Raw genomic sequence first — 15,521 nt, forward strand, 5'->3', positions numbered from 1 at the left:
CCAGCCAGACTGGCCTACTGCTGCCCTTTGCCAGTGAAAACAAAGCATGGGGGGCATATTCACTGGCAGAAGGTGGCAGTCGTGACTGAAAATGGAGCTCAGGAGCCTGTTTTTTTCTGGCAGACCAGTTGAGGCACCACAGACACCAACACAAGTGATGTCAAGCTGGCCATGTCCAGCCTGGCCCCATAGGTCAAACACAATCCTGATGCGGCTCTCAATGAAATAGCCTAGCCTAGAAGAACAAAAAAATCTGCTCTTATTGGTGTACAATTATTGGTCGGCCAAATGCAGGTGGCTCAAGGCTCTTCCTTCTATCAGTTTTGTTTGGAGATTAGTGTATGATATTGGCTGTAACTATCATAGTCTAGTTCTTTGGAAAATGAAGGGAAGACAGAAAGGCTACTGAAGAAGGACCTTCTCATTCACATGGCCATTTGTTAAGCATGGTGTCTTTCCTAGATCTATATAATGAGAAAAAAAATGTTTGTTCTGTGAGGGATAGGACTAGGCGTGCAATACAAGAACATATTTTAAATATTAATTAACTGAAGATGTAAAAAGATGGTGACAAATGTAGCAAGCAAGTTCCGTGTTTACCATATAGCTGGAAATAGGATAGAGCTATTAAAAATATAAATAAAGAATTGTAATACCATCATAGTCCCTCAAATCATTGTGTGTTAAACAGTGGGACTTTAAAAAAAAGTTTTGTCATAATATACATTAGTTACTCCAGAGAACTTTCTTCATCTACCACTAAGTAAACAGTCCTTTATTTGACATATCTTATTATTATTATTTATTGGATTTGTATGCCGCCCCTCTTAGAGACAAGGCTTGTACTCTACTTTCCTGCTATAGAAAAAAAAAGCATATTTTTCCGTAGGCAAAATATGGTACCATCATATATCATTGTGCCTTTTATATATAAAATTTGTAATCTTGCTTGGGAGTAAAACTTAAGAAACAAAAATGAAGATTCTGCATAAATATCAGAATGTTGAATTCAAGATACACACATATATAGAAAAAAATTTGCCCAGAAATTTAAGAACATCTCTCTTTATATAATTAATTTTTTTAAATCTATTATTCTGTAACTTGGTAAGAGAACTGTTTCCCCCTATATATCCCAGAGCAAAAGACATACTTTGTCTCTAATACGCTCTTAAACATTATGATCTAAAAATATGTTTTTTAAAAATAGAAATTTAGCATATTGACTCACACAAACCAAGATGTCAGGCCACTGCAGCCACCTTCATATATTAATTGTGTAAATTCATTCAGAAAAACCACAAAATAGGTAGAAGAGGCAAGAGTGAAATACCCCAAAATAAAGATTTCTCAAATTTTCATCACCCTTTAAATGTTTTAATAATCAGAAAAATATTCAGTATTCATATGAGAAAAATGTAAAAATAAAAATAAAGAAAGAATAAAAAAGACACATTGCAGTGGCACAAACTAATTTCTGTGACTTTAAAACCGCACTCTCAAATTGCATGATTTTATTCAGAAATTTCAGTATACAGTTTCCTACTTGTTAAGATTTTGGTTCACAAAAACTCTTATTAACATAAGAATACTTTGCTTCCACAGTATAATGTTCATCATGGAACAACTTGCAGAAATAGTCTTCTGACCACAAATATTTTAAAACAGTTAGGCTGTAATTTCTTTATAAACCTATTGGCATTTTTTTTCTACAAAAACATACACAAAACAACACTATCAGACTTAAAGCCTACTAAAGGCAATGGAGTCAATTAACATCAACTTTCTCCAATTTTTCATCAAAAAAAGGTGAAGGTGTTTGTCAAGACTGGGTCCAGGCTGTAAAACAGCCTCATTTATATGCCCCCCAATTTATTGAAAACTTCTCCTATGCAGACCTCACTAAAGGAGAGAAAACCAGATACTGAGACTATGGAAATCCTGTTGTTCCTGGCAGATTATCCCATTACAAGTATCCAAAATTATATGGATTTTCCTTTTTTTCAAATAAGAATTTGTAGAAATGAAAGTGGTAATGCACTTGAATATTTCCTATGGTGACTATTTTGCTATTTAATGTCAATGTCAATGTTAATTTAAAAACGTGCATTTTTATCTCAAAAATAATATTCAAAGGGTTAATTTTGGTTCTCTTCACTTGCCAATTATACTAAATTATAATGAGGGTAAATTAATACTGAATAATAAAGGAAAGCCCATTTAAAACTGAAGCCAAAGTTAAGTACTCCTTCATCTTATCATTTTCCATGGGAAAAGATTATACATGTGATTACCTCATTCAAGGAAATTAATGAAATTTAAGTTCCCATTAAGATGAGCTATTTGTTGTAGTAATTAAAGGATACAGGTAGTCCTCGACTTACGACCACAATTGGAATCAGATTTTCTTTTATTAAGCAAGGTTGTGGTTCTACCCAATATCATTATCCTTTTTGCAATGGTTGTTAAGTGAATCACTGCAGTTAAATGAACCATGTGGTCATGGCTTTCCCCATGACTTTGTCAAAAGCTAGCTAGGGGGATCACAAATGGTGTTTACATGACCCCAGGATCCTCCAACTGTCGGGAATACATGACAAGCAACCAAATTTTGATCCTGTGACCATGGGAATGCTATGGTAGTCCTAACTTCAAAAACTAGTTGTAAGTTGGTAATGTCAGGGTCATAACTTTAAACAGCTGCTTAGTAAAAGGTTGTAAGTTGAGGACTACCTGTATTTTAAAATTCAATGTTACATAATTTTTAAAAATTTCAGTTGAGACAAATCTCAGTTCTGAAATTACCTGAATAGTTTTTATTTAAATCAGATTTCTACAATCCCTTCAATTTCTTTTAAATAATTAAAGTATATTTAGATTTTTGTTTGAATGTTATTGACTTCCAGTATTTATTTTACAGATATTTTTCAAAGGGTATTTTCAAATTTAAAAATGCTTCAGAATGAATACAAGAAACAAAACAACACCTGCAATAATGGAACTGCTTAGGCGAAAGGAAGCTTTCAAAATGTATGATGCATAACTGCATTGGATCACATATTCCCTCCAATTTACAGTTATATATTTTAAATTAGATATTATGGGATTATTTTAAGCACGTATCCAAATTTGATAACCAGTATATTTTACCCCAAACTTTTTTTAAAATTAAGAAAAAAACCCCAACCCCAGACTATTTGAAAATGACAAAATATATCCCATCAAGTTTCATTTTTTTTTTACTTATGGTTGAAAACACATGAAATGTGCTTCAAATGCATAAAATCACAGTGGATTAGCAGCAAAGGAGGTGGGGAGTTTAAGGACAATATTTATCATTCACATTGTGATTATTTTGCACACTGAATGATAGTTATTTTACTCTTCTAAAAAAAATCCTTTGAGATGGTTTTAAAAAGAAAACCCCCAAATATCCATTAAACTCAAAATGCATTACTCTTCTTTATGCACAAAAATGAAATTATGACAGCAAAAAACCCCTAGTAATAATTAAGTTTGTAAACTGTGTATCAACCACTCTTTTATGTTTTGTTGTTGTTGTTGTTATTCCCAAAGTGCAAACTGCAAGTTTTCCACAAGCCTTCAGTAGTGCTTTTCTTGTAAATAATCCTTCATTTTGTTTGGCAAAGGCAGTTTCTGAATCAGATCTATTCTGGTATACTGACGTATAACAAACCGACACAGGTACTGCAAGGAACGTACTTGCATGAAACGAGATACTGGGTTGGTTAGTCTCACTGGGTAAGTTGTAGATCCAGGTAATCGAGATCTCGAATAGCAAAATGCACCATTTTCAGAGTCCCTAATCGAGTGTTCAATTAGATCAACTATAGAAGTATGTCCTTCCACATCGGGTTGTTCATAAAAGCTAAACCTACCATTTGAATGCTCAATTCTAGTATGAAGTGTTTTACCATGAGAACGGAAACTCAGACTTAAAAGGTAACGGTCGTCAGAGCTATCTCGCACAAGAAATGAACCGTCGGGAACATTAGCTAATTTCCCCTCTGCTTCCCATCGTGTGATCGGGCCCCAGTACCATCCTTGTTTTGCCAGTTTTTTAAGTTCCTCTGTGAGACTTGTTACAACCATTGGGCCACTATTTTGTACAGAATCGTAGACTCTTGCAACTCCTGGTGCAGAGTTAGGATCAAAATTCAAATGGCAGCGCAAACTTTCAGCCACGTGGACATCTGTGCCATTCAGGCTGTTAAAGTTCCTTTGGATTTGATTATTCTGTATTGGAGGTAGCAATGGCGAAAGTGGGGGAACATCATTAACTCTTGGACTTTGCAACATGATTCCTGTTGTACCAATCAATAAACCGTTTACTGTTTGGTCCACAAAGATATCTGGAGCAACTACTACGTCCTGATTCACTGAAACCTCTTCTTCATGAAATGTACTACTACCCATTTGAGTTGAAACCTCCATGGGTGAGGAACTATCCAGACAGTAACTACGTGATCCTTCCAAAGGATACATTCCCTCATCTAAAGGCACAGTGTACTGAATGTAGTCCTGAGGCATAAGTCCAATAACTACAGGCACGTGTTCATCAATATGAAGATGCAAATCTCCATTCTGAGATTCTGTACTTTTGAATGCACTGTTTTGTTCATGGAACCTGCTGTCTGGCTGCAAGTCATGGAAATCTTTGCGTACACCATTCAGTGCAGGGCTTGGGTTTGTAGAGTGGACCAAGGCCTTTACTTTCACTTCCATTTTTATACATGTTTCTTCTGAGTTTGTTGGCCGAAGGGGCCATGGTGTTGGACTATAATGGTGGTTTCGGAGGGATGTGGACCGGAGAGGTCTTTGAGCTCTTACATCTTTGAAAATTATTGGAGCGGAAGAAGAAGAAAAGGTATCTTCATCAGCAGAGCTCACGGATGGCGTGCTGCCCTTTCCACCTTTTTGCTTCTGTTTTGCTGAAAGTCGTCTTTTTAATGTACCCATTAAGCTTTCGCTCTTTGATCTGTTTTTGCCACCTTTCTCATCTTCACCATTGATGTCACAGGTAGCCAAATCTTTACCATAACAGCTAGCAAATAAGGAGTCATCTTTTCCAAAATCATTTAATGACGGCTGTGCAACCACAACAAAGTCACTGTCATCTTTGCTTTTATTTAAGTTAAAAGATTTACGAATGGTCTTGAGACTAATTTTCTTCATTATGAATTGCAGCAAATCTGGTAAGGATTTTGTTTATTCTTGAGTGTACCAGAGATCTGTCCCTAAAACGTCTGAAGCCGATGCTTCCACATTGATGCGCCTTATCCAGACTCATTAACTTTCAAGACCCATTTCCTGAAAACAAAGAAACAAACAAACAATAAATTTCATGGAGGGCATGATCTGTAAAGAAATTTGAATAATTAAAATGTAAACTAACAAAATTAATAAGCAGAGTTGATATCAACATTACTACTGATCAATGGGAGTCTATTTTATTGAACATTGTTTATTTCATACATTATGTTGGCTTATTTTTATATCTCATATTTTGGGTTAGAATACATTATAGTTCAAACAGTTGTCATCAAACTGTACACTCATATACTTCATAGGTATTCTTTTGCATAATTCTTCTTCCATTTCTGTTAATTTTAATACCATTGTGCTAAAATAACTAAACTGGCAAATCTCAGTTAGTGCCTGTCCAATAAATTGAATTTTAAAATATGCTATTTCTTCTTGTTCTTCTTATAATCTGAAAGATAACCACTTCATTCTGTTTCAGCCACTTATTAAATTTGGCAAGCATTTTCTGTAACCATCCCAAACTGAAGAGGCTTATGGTTAAAAACATTAGGATATAATTTGTTTGTGTGTCCAAGCTGATAGACATGTGGACCTTGCACAAAGAAATGCCTCGCTAAGAAAAAATGAGGCAAGGAAAAAAGTCCCAATAACAAAAAGGAAATGCAACTTAGTGATTGACAATTTTGCTTCCAATAAACAAATGACTTTACACAAGCTCTCTTTTTCATGTCCGACAGTCATGTTCTCTGGAATAATGTAGAGAAATACAGTAATAGGTAGAAAATATATTAAATGAACACTGTACATTAATATAAATTCAAACCAAATCACAATCTATATCCAAAATTCTAAGACTGTGCTATTATCCTGGTTTCAGACCCTTTTTTCTATAAACAAGTAGTCCTCGGCTTATAACAGTTTGCTTAGTGATCATTCAAAGTTACAATGGCCCTGAAAAAAGTGACTGATGACAAATTTTCACATTTATAACAATTATAATATCCCCCCTGGTCATGTGATTTATATTCAGATACTTGCTAATTAGGTCATATTAATGATGGTTGCATTGTCCTGGGGTCAAGTGATCATGTTAGTACTCTGTACGAGGCAGTTGAGTTTCGAATATATAAACAAACTAACAATGAATGTTTGTATGTATTGAAGTACTATAGCTTTATACTATAGATATAGTACTAAACTATATTATACTATACTATAGTACTATAGCTTTTGTTGCAAATTGCCATAAGAGGGAGCCAGAAAGCATGATTCTCTCTCTCTGTTCTCTCTGCTGATTCACTGTGACTGATGTAGCAAGCTCTGTGTATTCAATGATACACAAGCTCTGTGTATTCAATGATAGTTTGATGCATTTGTAAGCTGTAATGTATGTCTGATATGTAAGACAAAGACGGGTTTGTAATATTATTATTGTATTGAGAGATATTGACTGATTTGAATATGTATTAACTTGACTATGATATTTCTAAAAGTAAACACTAATTGAACTTTAATACATCTGATTGTATGACTGAATAATTACTCATATGTCCTGGATATCTACTGGAATCCCTCGTTTTCCTCTGTGCATGTCCTTGATAACTCTAGGGTTCTGCACACTCCTTAACAGATCACTTTTTGTGACCTTTTGACAAAGTCAAATGGGAAGCCAGATTCACTAACAACTGTGTTACCAATTTAATAACTGCAGTGATTCACTTAACCATTGTTGTAAGACAAGTCGTAAAATGGGGCAAAACTCACTTAAGAAATGTCTTACTTAACTCCGTAAATTTTGGGCTCAATTGTGGCTGTAAATTGAGGACTACCCGTTGCCCCCCTGCTAACCACAGCATACCCCTCAAAGGTACTCCAAAACAAGATATTGAGAGGCATTTACATAATTATGAAATGTGTTACTGCTTGTAAAGAAGTAGCAGACATGGAGCTAAAAGATTCGATTACAGTGTGTAGGAAGGAGATTAATACTTTTTCTTTGTGCCAGGCTCCTTTTGAAAGTTGTTTCTCAAAGCTGGTATTGTCTCAGGGGGAAAAAAGTAGCTATTGATATAGCTTTCCTTTTGCACAAATAGCTTTAGGGGCGAAGCCTGACAAGTCAACACATGGCATGGTGTAAAAACTTACTTCCTTTAAAAAAATTATTATCGACCACTTTAGAGTTGCAGTTTCTTTTTGAAAATACAAGTCTTCTGAAAGACTTGTCTCATGTGATCCAGTGTAACCGAGAAAAAAATCAAGAAGCTTTTGAAAAGGAAGAACATTCCTGAAAAGGAAGAACATTTGAAAAGAAAGAATCGGATATATGCAAGTGTAGCTCACATGAATCCTAAGAAGAAGAAACCCCTACTCTGAACAATTACTAAAATGGAGACTGATTTCAAAAAGCTAAATTATCCAGGGGTATCAGCCCTGGAGACCATCTTTTTCTTTGGATCTTCAGGGCTGCCACATTTGGTGGGTGGGCATGCTGTGGGAACTGAGAGGACAGTGTTCCCTTGATTTTTGCGGGTTCAAACTTCACGAAAACTCTATACCACGGTTTTTCAAAAATATTAATTAAAAAATACTTTGCGAGTTTTTTCCCTATACCACAATTTTTCCCGCCCGATGACGTTATATGTCATCGGCAAACTTTTGTCCGCCTTTAATAAATATTTTTTTAAATAAACTTTAATAAACATGGTGAGTAATAATCTAAATGGTTGCTAAGAGAATGGGAAATTGCAGTTTAAGGGTTTAAAGTGTTAAAGGAAGGCTTGTGATACTGTTCATAGCCAAAAATAGTGTATTTACTTCCGCATCTCTACTTCGCGGAAATTCGACTTTCGCAGGCGGTCTCGGAACACAACCCCCACAAAAATCGAGGGAACACTGTATAGCCATGACAACAACAACATTCTTTCATTGGGAGTCAAGGACTTTCAGTCTGCACTTGGAGAAGCGTGACTGGGAAGCAACTCCATTTAGGGTGGTGACCTGATTGGACCATTTGTTGGACATGTAGGGGAAGGGACTTTGTTTTCTTTTGAGTAGGGAAAACCCAGGAGAATCAGATTCAGGTTTTCCCAGATGTGCCAATATGACATCTCTAATAAAGTGGAACTTTGAGGAAATGCCTGCCTTGGAGTCTTACTTGGTTGGGGGTGTTACTTAAAACCCTGATACAGGGTCAGATCTGGTTAGTACTTTAACAAGATACTGTCATAAAAATCAGGGTTAAGAAATTGCAGAAGGTATCATTGCAGATATCCGTGGTTTTTTTCCCCATCGACATGCAAGTAGTCTTTACTTTATGGCTTTTCATTTAACAAAGAAGTTACAACGGCCTTATAAGTGGCTTATAAGTGACTTATAAGCCATCCTCAAAGTTCCAACCACTGCACTAGCCCGACAATCACATAATCATAATTCAGGCATTTGGCTCTAGCTCACATTGACAACTGCTGTCCCAAAGGTACTTTTTCAGGAGGCAACTGGAGAAAGTCCAATTTCCTCCTGAAAAAGCACCTTTGGGACACCCATGACCTGAATGATTGTATATCTCTGCAGACATTTACAACAGTTGAAGCATTTTGTGATCCAGGGATTGTGGTTTGCAACCTTCCCAACCAGCTTCCGATAAGCAAAGTCAATTAAAGAAACTAGTTTCACTTAACAACTAATATAATTCATTTAACAGCCATAGTTAAAAATGGTCTTAAAATTAGGTCTGGTTATATGATGAGTTGCTCAACAACTGTTATAGCTTGGGAATCAAATTCCAATTATGGTTGTAAGTTGATAACTACCTATACCCACTAACTGGAAACTGACTGTTTGAGAATAGAAGTACAGTGATACCTCTACTTAAGAACTTAATTCGTTCCGTGACCAGGTTCTTAAGTAGAAAAGTTTGTAAGTAGAAGCAATTTTTCCCATAGGAATCAATGTAAAAGCAAATAATACGTGCAAACCCATTAGGAAAGAAATAAAAGCTCAGAATTGGGGTGAGAGGAGGAGGAGGAAGAAGAGGAGCAGGACAGTCGCGGCCAAAGGAAAAAGGTGAGGTGAATCAAAAAAATCCAAAACTTTAAGGCTTAAAAAATAAATAAAAAGAGGGACTCTGAGGCGGAAAAGGGAACGTGCCTCCCATACACCCAGTGCGATGCCGCTTCCCATACACTGCGCCAGAGAGAAAAACCCAGGTGGGTGAGAGGGGGGAACCTCCCGCTCCTTTGACCAAAAGGCTGCTGCTGCTGCTGCTGCTGCTGCTGCTGCTACCTCTTTCTTCCCATGCTGAAGGGCTCCCCTCTCCTCTCGTTCGCTCGCTTTGTAGCCGGCACCTTTCCTTCACTGTGGTGACTTCTTTGTTTGGCTGAAGATGAGTTAATCCAGCCAGGGCAAAGCGCCCCCTTTTGCCTTTCTGCGCCCAGACGCTCTGGGAGGCAGCCTCACGCCGGGTGTATGGGAGGTAGTGCGAGGAAGTCACCACAGCGAAGTGGTTTATTCCCTCTCCAAGCGCCCAGAGAAAGGAAAATGCTCCGTTCGCTCTGGGCTTCCAAAGCCTTCTTAAGCACCAGTGAAAGGCCCCTGTGGCAGCCCAGAAAAGCCTGATATTAAAGGGGAAATGGCAGGAAATTGGCCGGGCCTTTGTGCCGTTCTCAAATTTCCTGGAAATTTTTCCGGCCTTGGGTTCTTAAGTAGAAAATGGTTCTTAAGAAGAGGCAAAAAAATCTTGAACACCCAGTTCTTTACCTAAAAAAGTTCTTAAGTAGAGGCATTTTTAAGTAGAGGTACCACTGTAGGTCAATTGTGTTTTTGTTACTGTTAATAAAATAATGTCAATAATGAAAACAAATTTTAACATACACATCACTTAGTGAATTGAAGACTTGAGATTACTTGCAGTTTAGGAACAAGTTGCTTGTAGACATAAATTTAATGAGGGCAATTATAATGAAATATATGAGAGGGATGGGGGGGGAATGGAAATGGGAATGTTCAGAGATAACACCACAGTCATCAATGAAGCTCAACCTGAAAGCTTTTCAAATTTTCTAAATACTGTATAGGAATAAAAAGGCAAACTATGATCAGAGTTAGTAAATTATCATTACAATTCATTTTACATATCTGTTAACTATACTATTAAAATAAAATATTGTTTTAACATACCAAACAGGGATATCTCACATTTCATTAATAGCATTTCATTAATCCATTAAAGCATGGATGTGCAAGCCATGCTAAACCATTTTAATGGTAAGCCAAAGTATCTTCTTTGGGATATTAGTTTTACTGCAATTGTGCCGATTTGTTTAATGAATATAGAAAATACCAAACTGATTTCTAATTCAATTCACAGTGTGAATCACAATATGAGACACATACACTTATCTTATTTCTTTAATGGCTCTAAAATGACCCAAGAGCAAGTATTCATTATATCATTATCTGTAGAGCAACCTTGTATATGCCTGGAAGTTTGGATTGTCTCTGAGAGACAATACCATGTAAGTAATTTCAGCTCTAATCCAAAGCCACTGATAGTAAAAACAAACAAATAAATAAACCTATAATAATTAGATTTGGTTTTCTCCTTGCAACTATCAGCTTACACATTTAGTATATAACTTTGTAAATAACATTAAGATCCCAATGATTTTCCAACGCTGCCTACATGAAAACTGCAAGTTTGTATGACAATGAAATCACCTAGCTGTTAAATGAAACTAGCTACACTACAAAAAATATCAATAACTTCCTATTTAAAGCCAATGCAATGATGGTGAAAAATATCATATACAAAACTTTAGAAAAGTTTCGGGAGAACCTTAATGGGTTAGAAAAAAAATCTAATCAATAGATAACAAATCTGGATTGCTCTTTATACTAAACTGTGGTTTAGGGAAGGGATCAGTAAACATTTCAGACCCTTTGGCTACCGTTAGTCATTCCCTAGATTATGGCCTAGATGTTTTAAAACAATTCCTCAAAAATCTGCAAGAATATTTGAAATTCTGCAAATCCCTCTGGCAGGTCTTCTGGCTTTTCCTGAATCAAGAAAGGATTTTAAAAGCAGCTTCTGAGGCCTCAGGTTAACCCAGCTCCTCTGAAGGTGTACCAAATCTGTCATTTCATTTCCAGTCATTAATTAAATTTGTAATAACCCGATGCTTAGATTCACCTGCATTCATATGAATTTTATATGCCGCTTTGTGCATATAAAATGAGAGTCCAAATATAAAACTCTATTGGTATATGGATATATGAAATCCATAAAAATCTGAACAGGTAAAATGATAGAACTTAGTTTTCCATGATTTATTATGATTTGTTGTCTTTTTTAATCATGTAAACACAGACATTTTTAATAGAAAAGCTTTATTAACAATTTATTATCAACAATATATTCAATTAACAAGTGCTTGATCATTTGCTTTCAATTGTTTAAATATTGTAATACATTATTAGTGGAAATTAATTAACTTTGGGGCACAAAGTGTCATTGTATCCAATGCTTCTTTTAAAGCAAATATTTCCACAGCATCTAAATGTGCCTTCAAACTGTGGGCTGTGATGTTTCCTATTAAATACCTAGATATTAAAATATGCATAAATCATCAAATAATCGTGTTAGCTTCACAAAGTTTTGTTAAAATAATTTAGTTCTCTATTATTTCAGCACTTACTTTATCTGCTAAGATTTTTCAGAACTTTGAAAGCAAGTAAGAGCCTAGCATACTTGGCTGATTTTGAAAAAGTTAAGCAAGATCATGGGATATGAGACCACCAGAGATATGACACCACCAGAAAATCCCAGGGCTACCAGAAAAAAAATTAATAGAAGAGAGCAAATTAAAGTCACACTGTTGACTAAACTAATAGCTATTCCCAAGACCGTACAAGTAGTCCTTGACTTATGACAGTTCAATTAACTATGGTTCAAAGCTTTGCAAATAGCTAAGGAAAGAAGGGAAGCAAAAGGCAAGAGAAAGACACACACAACTGAATGCAGAATTCCAAAACAACCTTTTCCAATCCTCTGGCCACTGATGAGTTTTCCAAATTTTCTGGCAAATTGAGTGTAGCACCTTTACTGCATCATCTTTCAAGATTTTGAATAACTCAGCTGGAATACTGTCACCTCCACTAGCTTTATTATTGCTCAGATTTCATAAGGTCCATTTGACTTCACATTCTAGGATGTCTGACTCAAGGTGAGTGACCATCCCACTGTGGTTATTAAGAGACGTTAAGCTTGTTCTTATATAGCTTGTTCTTATATAAGCTTGTTCTTCTGTGCAATTTTGCCACATCTTCTTAATCTTTTCTGCCTCTGTTAGGTCCCTGCAATTTTGTCCTTTATCATGCCCATCTTTGCATTCCCTTCATACAATATCTCCAATTTTCTTGAAGAGATCACTGGTCCTCCCTATTCTACGGTTTACATTCAAATTCTAAAAAAAAGAAAATGCCAAAGAATGTTCAAACTATTGCACCATTGCACTCAATTCACATGTTAGTAAATTATGCTTAAAATAGGCGTTGATTGCTTACCTGAACGCCTCTTCTCGTACGGTGAGCGGGTACAGCAGTCACATGGGGTTGCTCATGTCCAATCCGGTGGAACTGAGCCTAGTATTAAAAAAGCTTGCCGGATCCGCCCCTTCCCCAGAATTCGCGAATCCATAGACTAGGCTCAGTTGTGAAGCTCTGTAGTGTTCAACTCTCATTGTTAGAGGAAGAAAGATATAGAAAGGTAAAGAAGACACATACAAGGGCGGGAAGTGACTGCTGTACCCGCTCACCGTACGAGAAGAGGCGTTCAGGTAAGCAATCAACGCCTATTCTCCGTACTGAAGGAGCGGGTCCAGCAGTCACATGGGACATACCCAATAGATGGTCCCTAGGGTGGGATTAGCTTGCTATCGTGTGAGATAACGGATTGGAGTACCCTTCTGCCGAAGGCAGCGTCCGCTGAAGCGTAAGAATCAATTTTGTAGTGCCTGATGAAGGAATTTGGCGAGGCCCAAGTGGCTGCTTTGCAGACCTCCTCCAACGGGGCTTGAGTCGCCCAAGCGGCCGAGGTGGCTGCGCTCCTGGTGGAATGCGCAGTGATGTTCCTTGGAACTGAGAGGGAGGCCGACTCATAGGCCCTAGATATAGTCCCTCTGATCCAACGGCCTATTACTGTTGAAGACACTTTGGCCCCCATGACTCTGGGATGATAGGCTACAAAAAGTGCTTCTGACCTCCGAAAGGGTCCTGTGCGTTGGATATATATTCTCAGCGCTCTGGTGAGATCCAGGGTGTGCCATCTAATTGCCAAGGGATGGTCTCGTTGGAGGCAGAAGGAAGGTAGGACAATATCCTGAGATCTGTGGAACATGGAACTGACCTTGGGTAAGAAGGTAGGGTCCAGTCGCAAGACTACCTTGTCCTGATGGAATTGACAAAGGTCCTGCCTGATTGAGAGGGCAGCCAGCTCCGAAATGCGCCGGGCAGAGGTAATAGCCACCAGGAAAGCTACCTTAAAGGATAGGTACCTGAGGGATGCCGATTTTAGGGGTTCGTATGGTGCCTGCGTGAGGGAATGGAGAACCCGTGGCAAATCCCAGGATGGATACCTGTGGACCTTGGAAGGTCTGAGGTTGGCTATGCCCTTGAGGAATTCCTGAACTTCAGGGAAGGATCGGAGAGGCTGTCTGCGGGGACCCCCTAGGACAGATGAAATGGCTGCCAGATGACGCCGGAGGGTGCTGGTGGAAAGTCCTTTATGGAAGCCTTGCATAAGGAAGGAAATAATTCTGTGTATGGGGATGCACAGAGGGGAGAGACCTTCCTGTAGACACCACTGGTGAAACTTGGACCACGTGTGGTCGTAGATTCGATTGGTCGAGCCCCTCCTGGCCTTTAGAATGACCTCCACTGAATCGGGGTCATGACCACGCAGTTCTAAATCTCTCCTGATAACAGCCAGGCGGTGAGGTGGAACCACTCCGGGTCTGGATGGAAAGAGGCCCCCTGCCGCAGCATATCCCCCGAAACGGGGAGTCGCCAAGGGTCCTGGACGGACAGCTGTTGGAGATCCGCGAACCAGGGCCGGCGGGGCCAATGAGGGGCGATTAAGATTACTCGGGCCCTCTCGGTGAGGACCTTGTGAATCACGTCCGGGAGGATTGGAATTGGAGGAAATGCGTAGAGTAGGCCTGGAGGCCATGGACTCCGGAGGGCATTGATTGCTTCCGCTCCCGGGGATGGAAATCTGGAATAGAAGCGAGGGAGTTGGGCGTTCGCATTGGTCGCGAAGAGATCCAGGACTGGTAGGCCGAATCTGAGGGTGATTTGATGGAACAGGTCTTGATGGAGGTTCCACTCTCCTGGGTCTATCGTTGCTCGGGATAGCCAATCCGCCTGGACGTTGAGACTCCCCGAGATGTGATCGGCTAGGAGCGACTGGAGATGTTTTTCCGCCCAAAGGCCCAACTTGAGGGCCTCCCTCATGAGAGCCTTGGATCTCGTGCCCCCCTGTCTGCAGATATGGCTTTTTGTGGCAATGTTGTCGGTGAGAATGAGAACGTGCCGGTTGGGAATGCGAGGAGAGAAATGCTTCAGAGCCAGGGAAACGGCTCTTAACTCTAGCCAATTGATTGGCCTGGAAGCTTCCTCCGGGGACCACGTGCCCTGGGCTATCATCCCCTGGGCGTGGGCGCCCCATCCCGATAGACTGGCATCTGTGGTGATGACAAATTGATCCGGGCACCTGAACGGGGATCCTCTGTCCATGGCCGGAGACTTCCACCACTTGAAGGATCTGCGAACACTCAGTGGGATGACAATGCGTCGATTTGAGTTGCTGTGCCCCGATCTCTGAAAAGGCAACAGTAGCCACTGGAGTTCCCTAGCATGAAGGCGAGCCCAGGGAATGATGCCTATGCAAGACACCATCTTCCCCAAAAGGGAAGATAGAGTAACTATGGATACTGAAGGATTAGATAAAATGTTAGAAATTAACTCCACTATACTGAGTTTTCTCTCGGGAGAGAGAAAAACCTGGGAGGATTTTGAATCAATAATGGATCCCAGGTGAGAAATGGAAGTGGATGGTTGGAGGTGACTTTTATCAAAGTTGATGGAAAATCCATGGTCCTGAAGGACTGACATGGTGACAGAAAGGTCTGTTTTCACTCTCTCTAGGGAGTTCCCATGAATTAAAATATCATCAAGATAAC

The 15,521-nt window shown here is 38.9% G+C and overlaps 1 protein-coding gene across 3 annotated transcripts in view; it reads right to left on the bottom strand.

Moving 5' to 3' along the window:
• Positions 1 to 1,363: 1,363 nt before the first annotated feature.
• SOCS6 (suppressor of cytokine signaling 6) overlaps positions 1,364 to 15,521 on the bottom strand; it is a 45,722-nt gene continuing 31,564 nt past the window's right edge. For all 3 annotated transcript variants that reach the window (XM_070747456.1, XM_070747454.1, XM_070747455.1), the window contains one exon: positions 1,364 to 5,331. In XM_070747456.1, coding sequence (XP_070603557.1) covers positions 3,604 to 5,196 — 1,593 coding nt within the window. In that variant the 5' untranslated portion in view covers positions 5,197 to 5,331 and the 3' untranslated portion in view covers positions 1,364 to 3,603. The remainder of the gene's footprint in view (positions 5,332 to 15,521) is intronic.

The sequence above is a fragment of the Erythrolamprus reginae genome, chromosome 3, assembly GCF_031021105.1.
Source record: "Erythrolamprus reginae isolate rEryReg1 chromosome 3, rEryReg1.hap1, whole genome shotgun sequence".
NCBI lineage: Eukaryota > Metazoa > Chordata > Lepidosauria > Squamata > Dipsadidae > Erythrolamprus > Erythrolamprus reginae.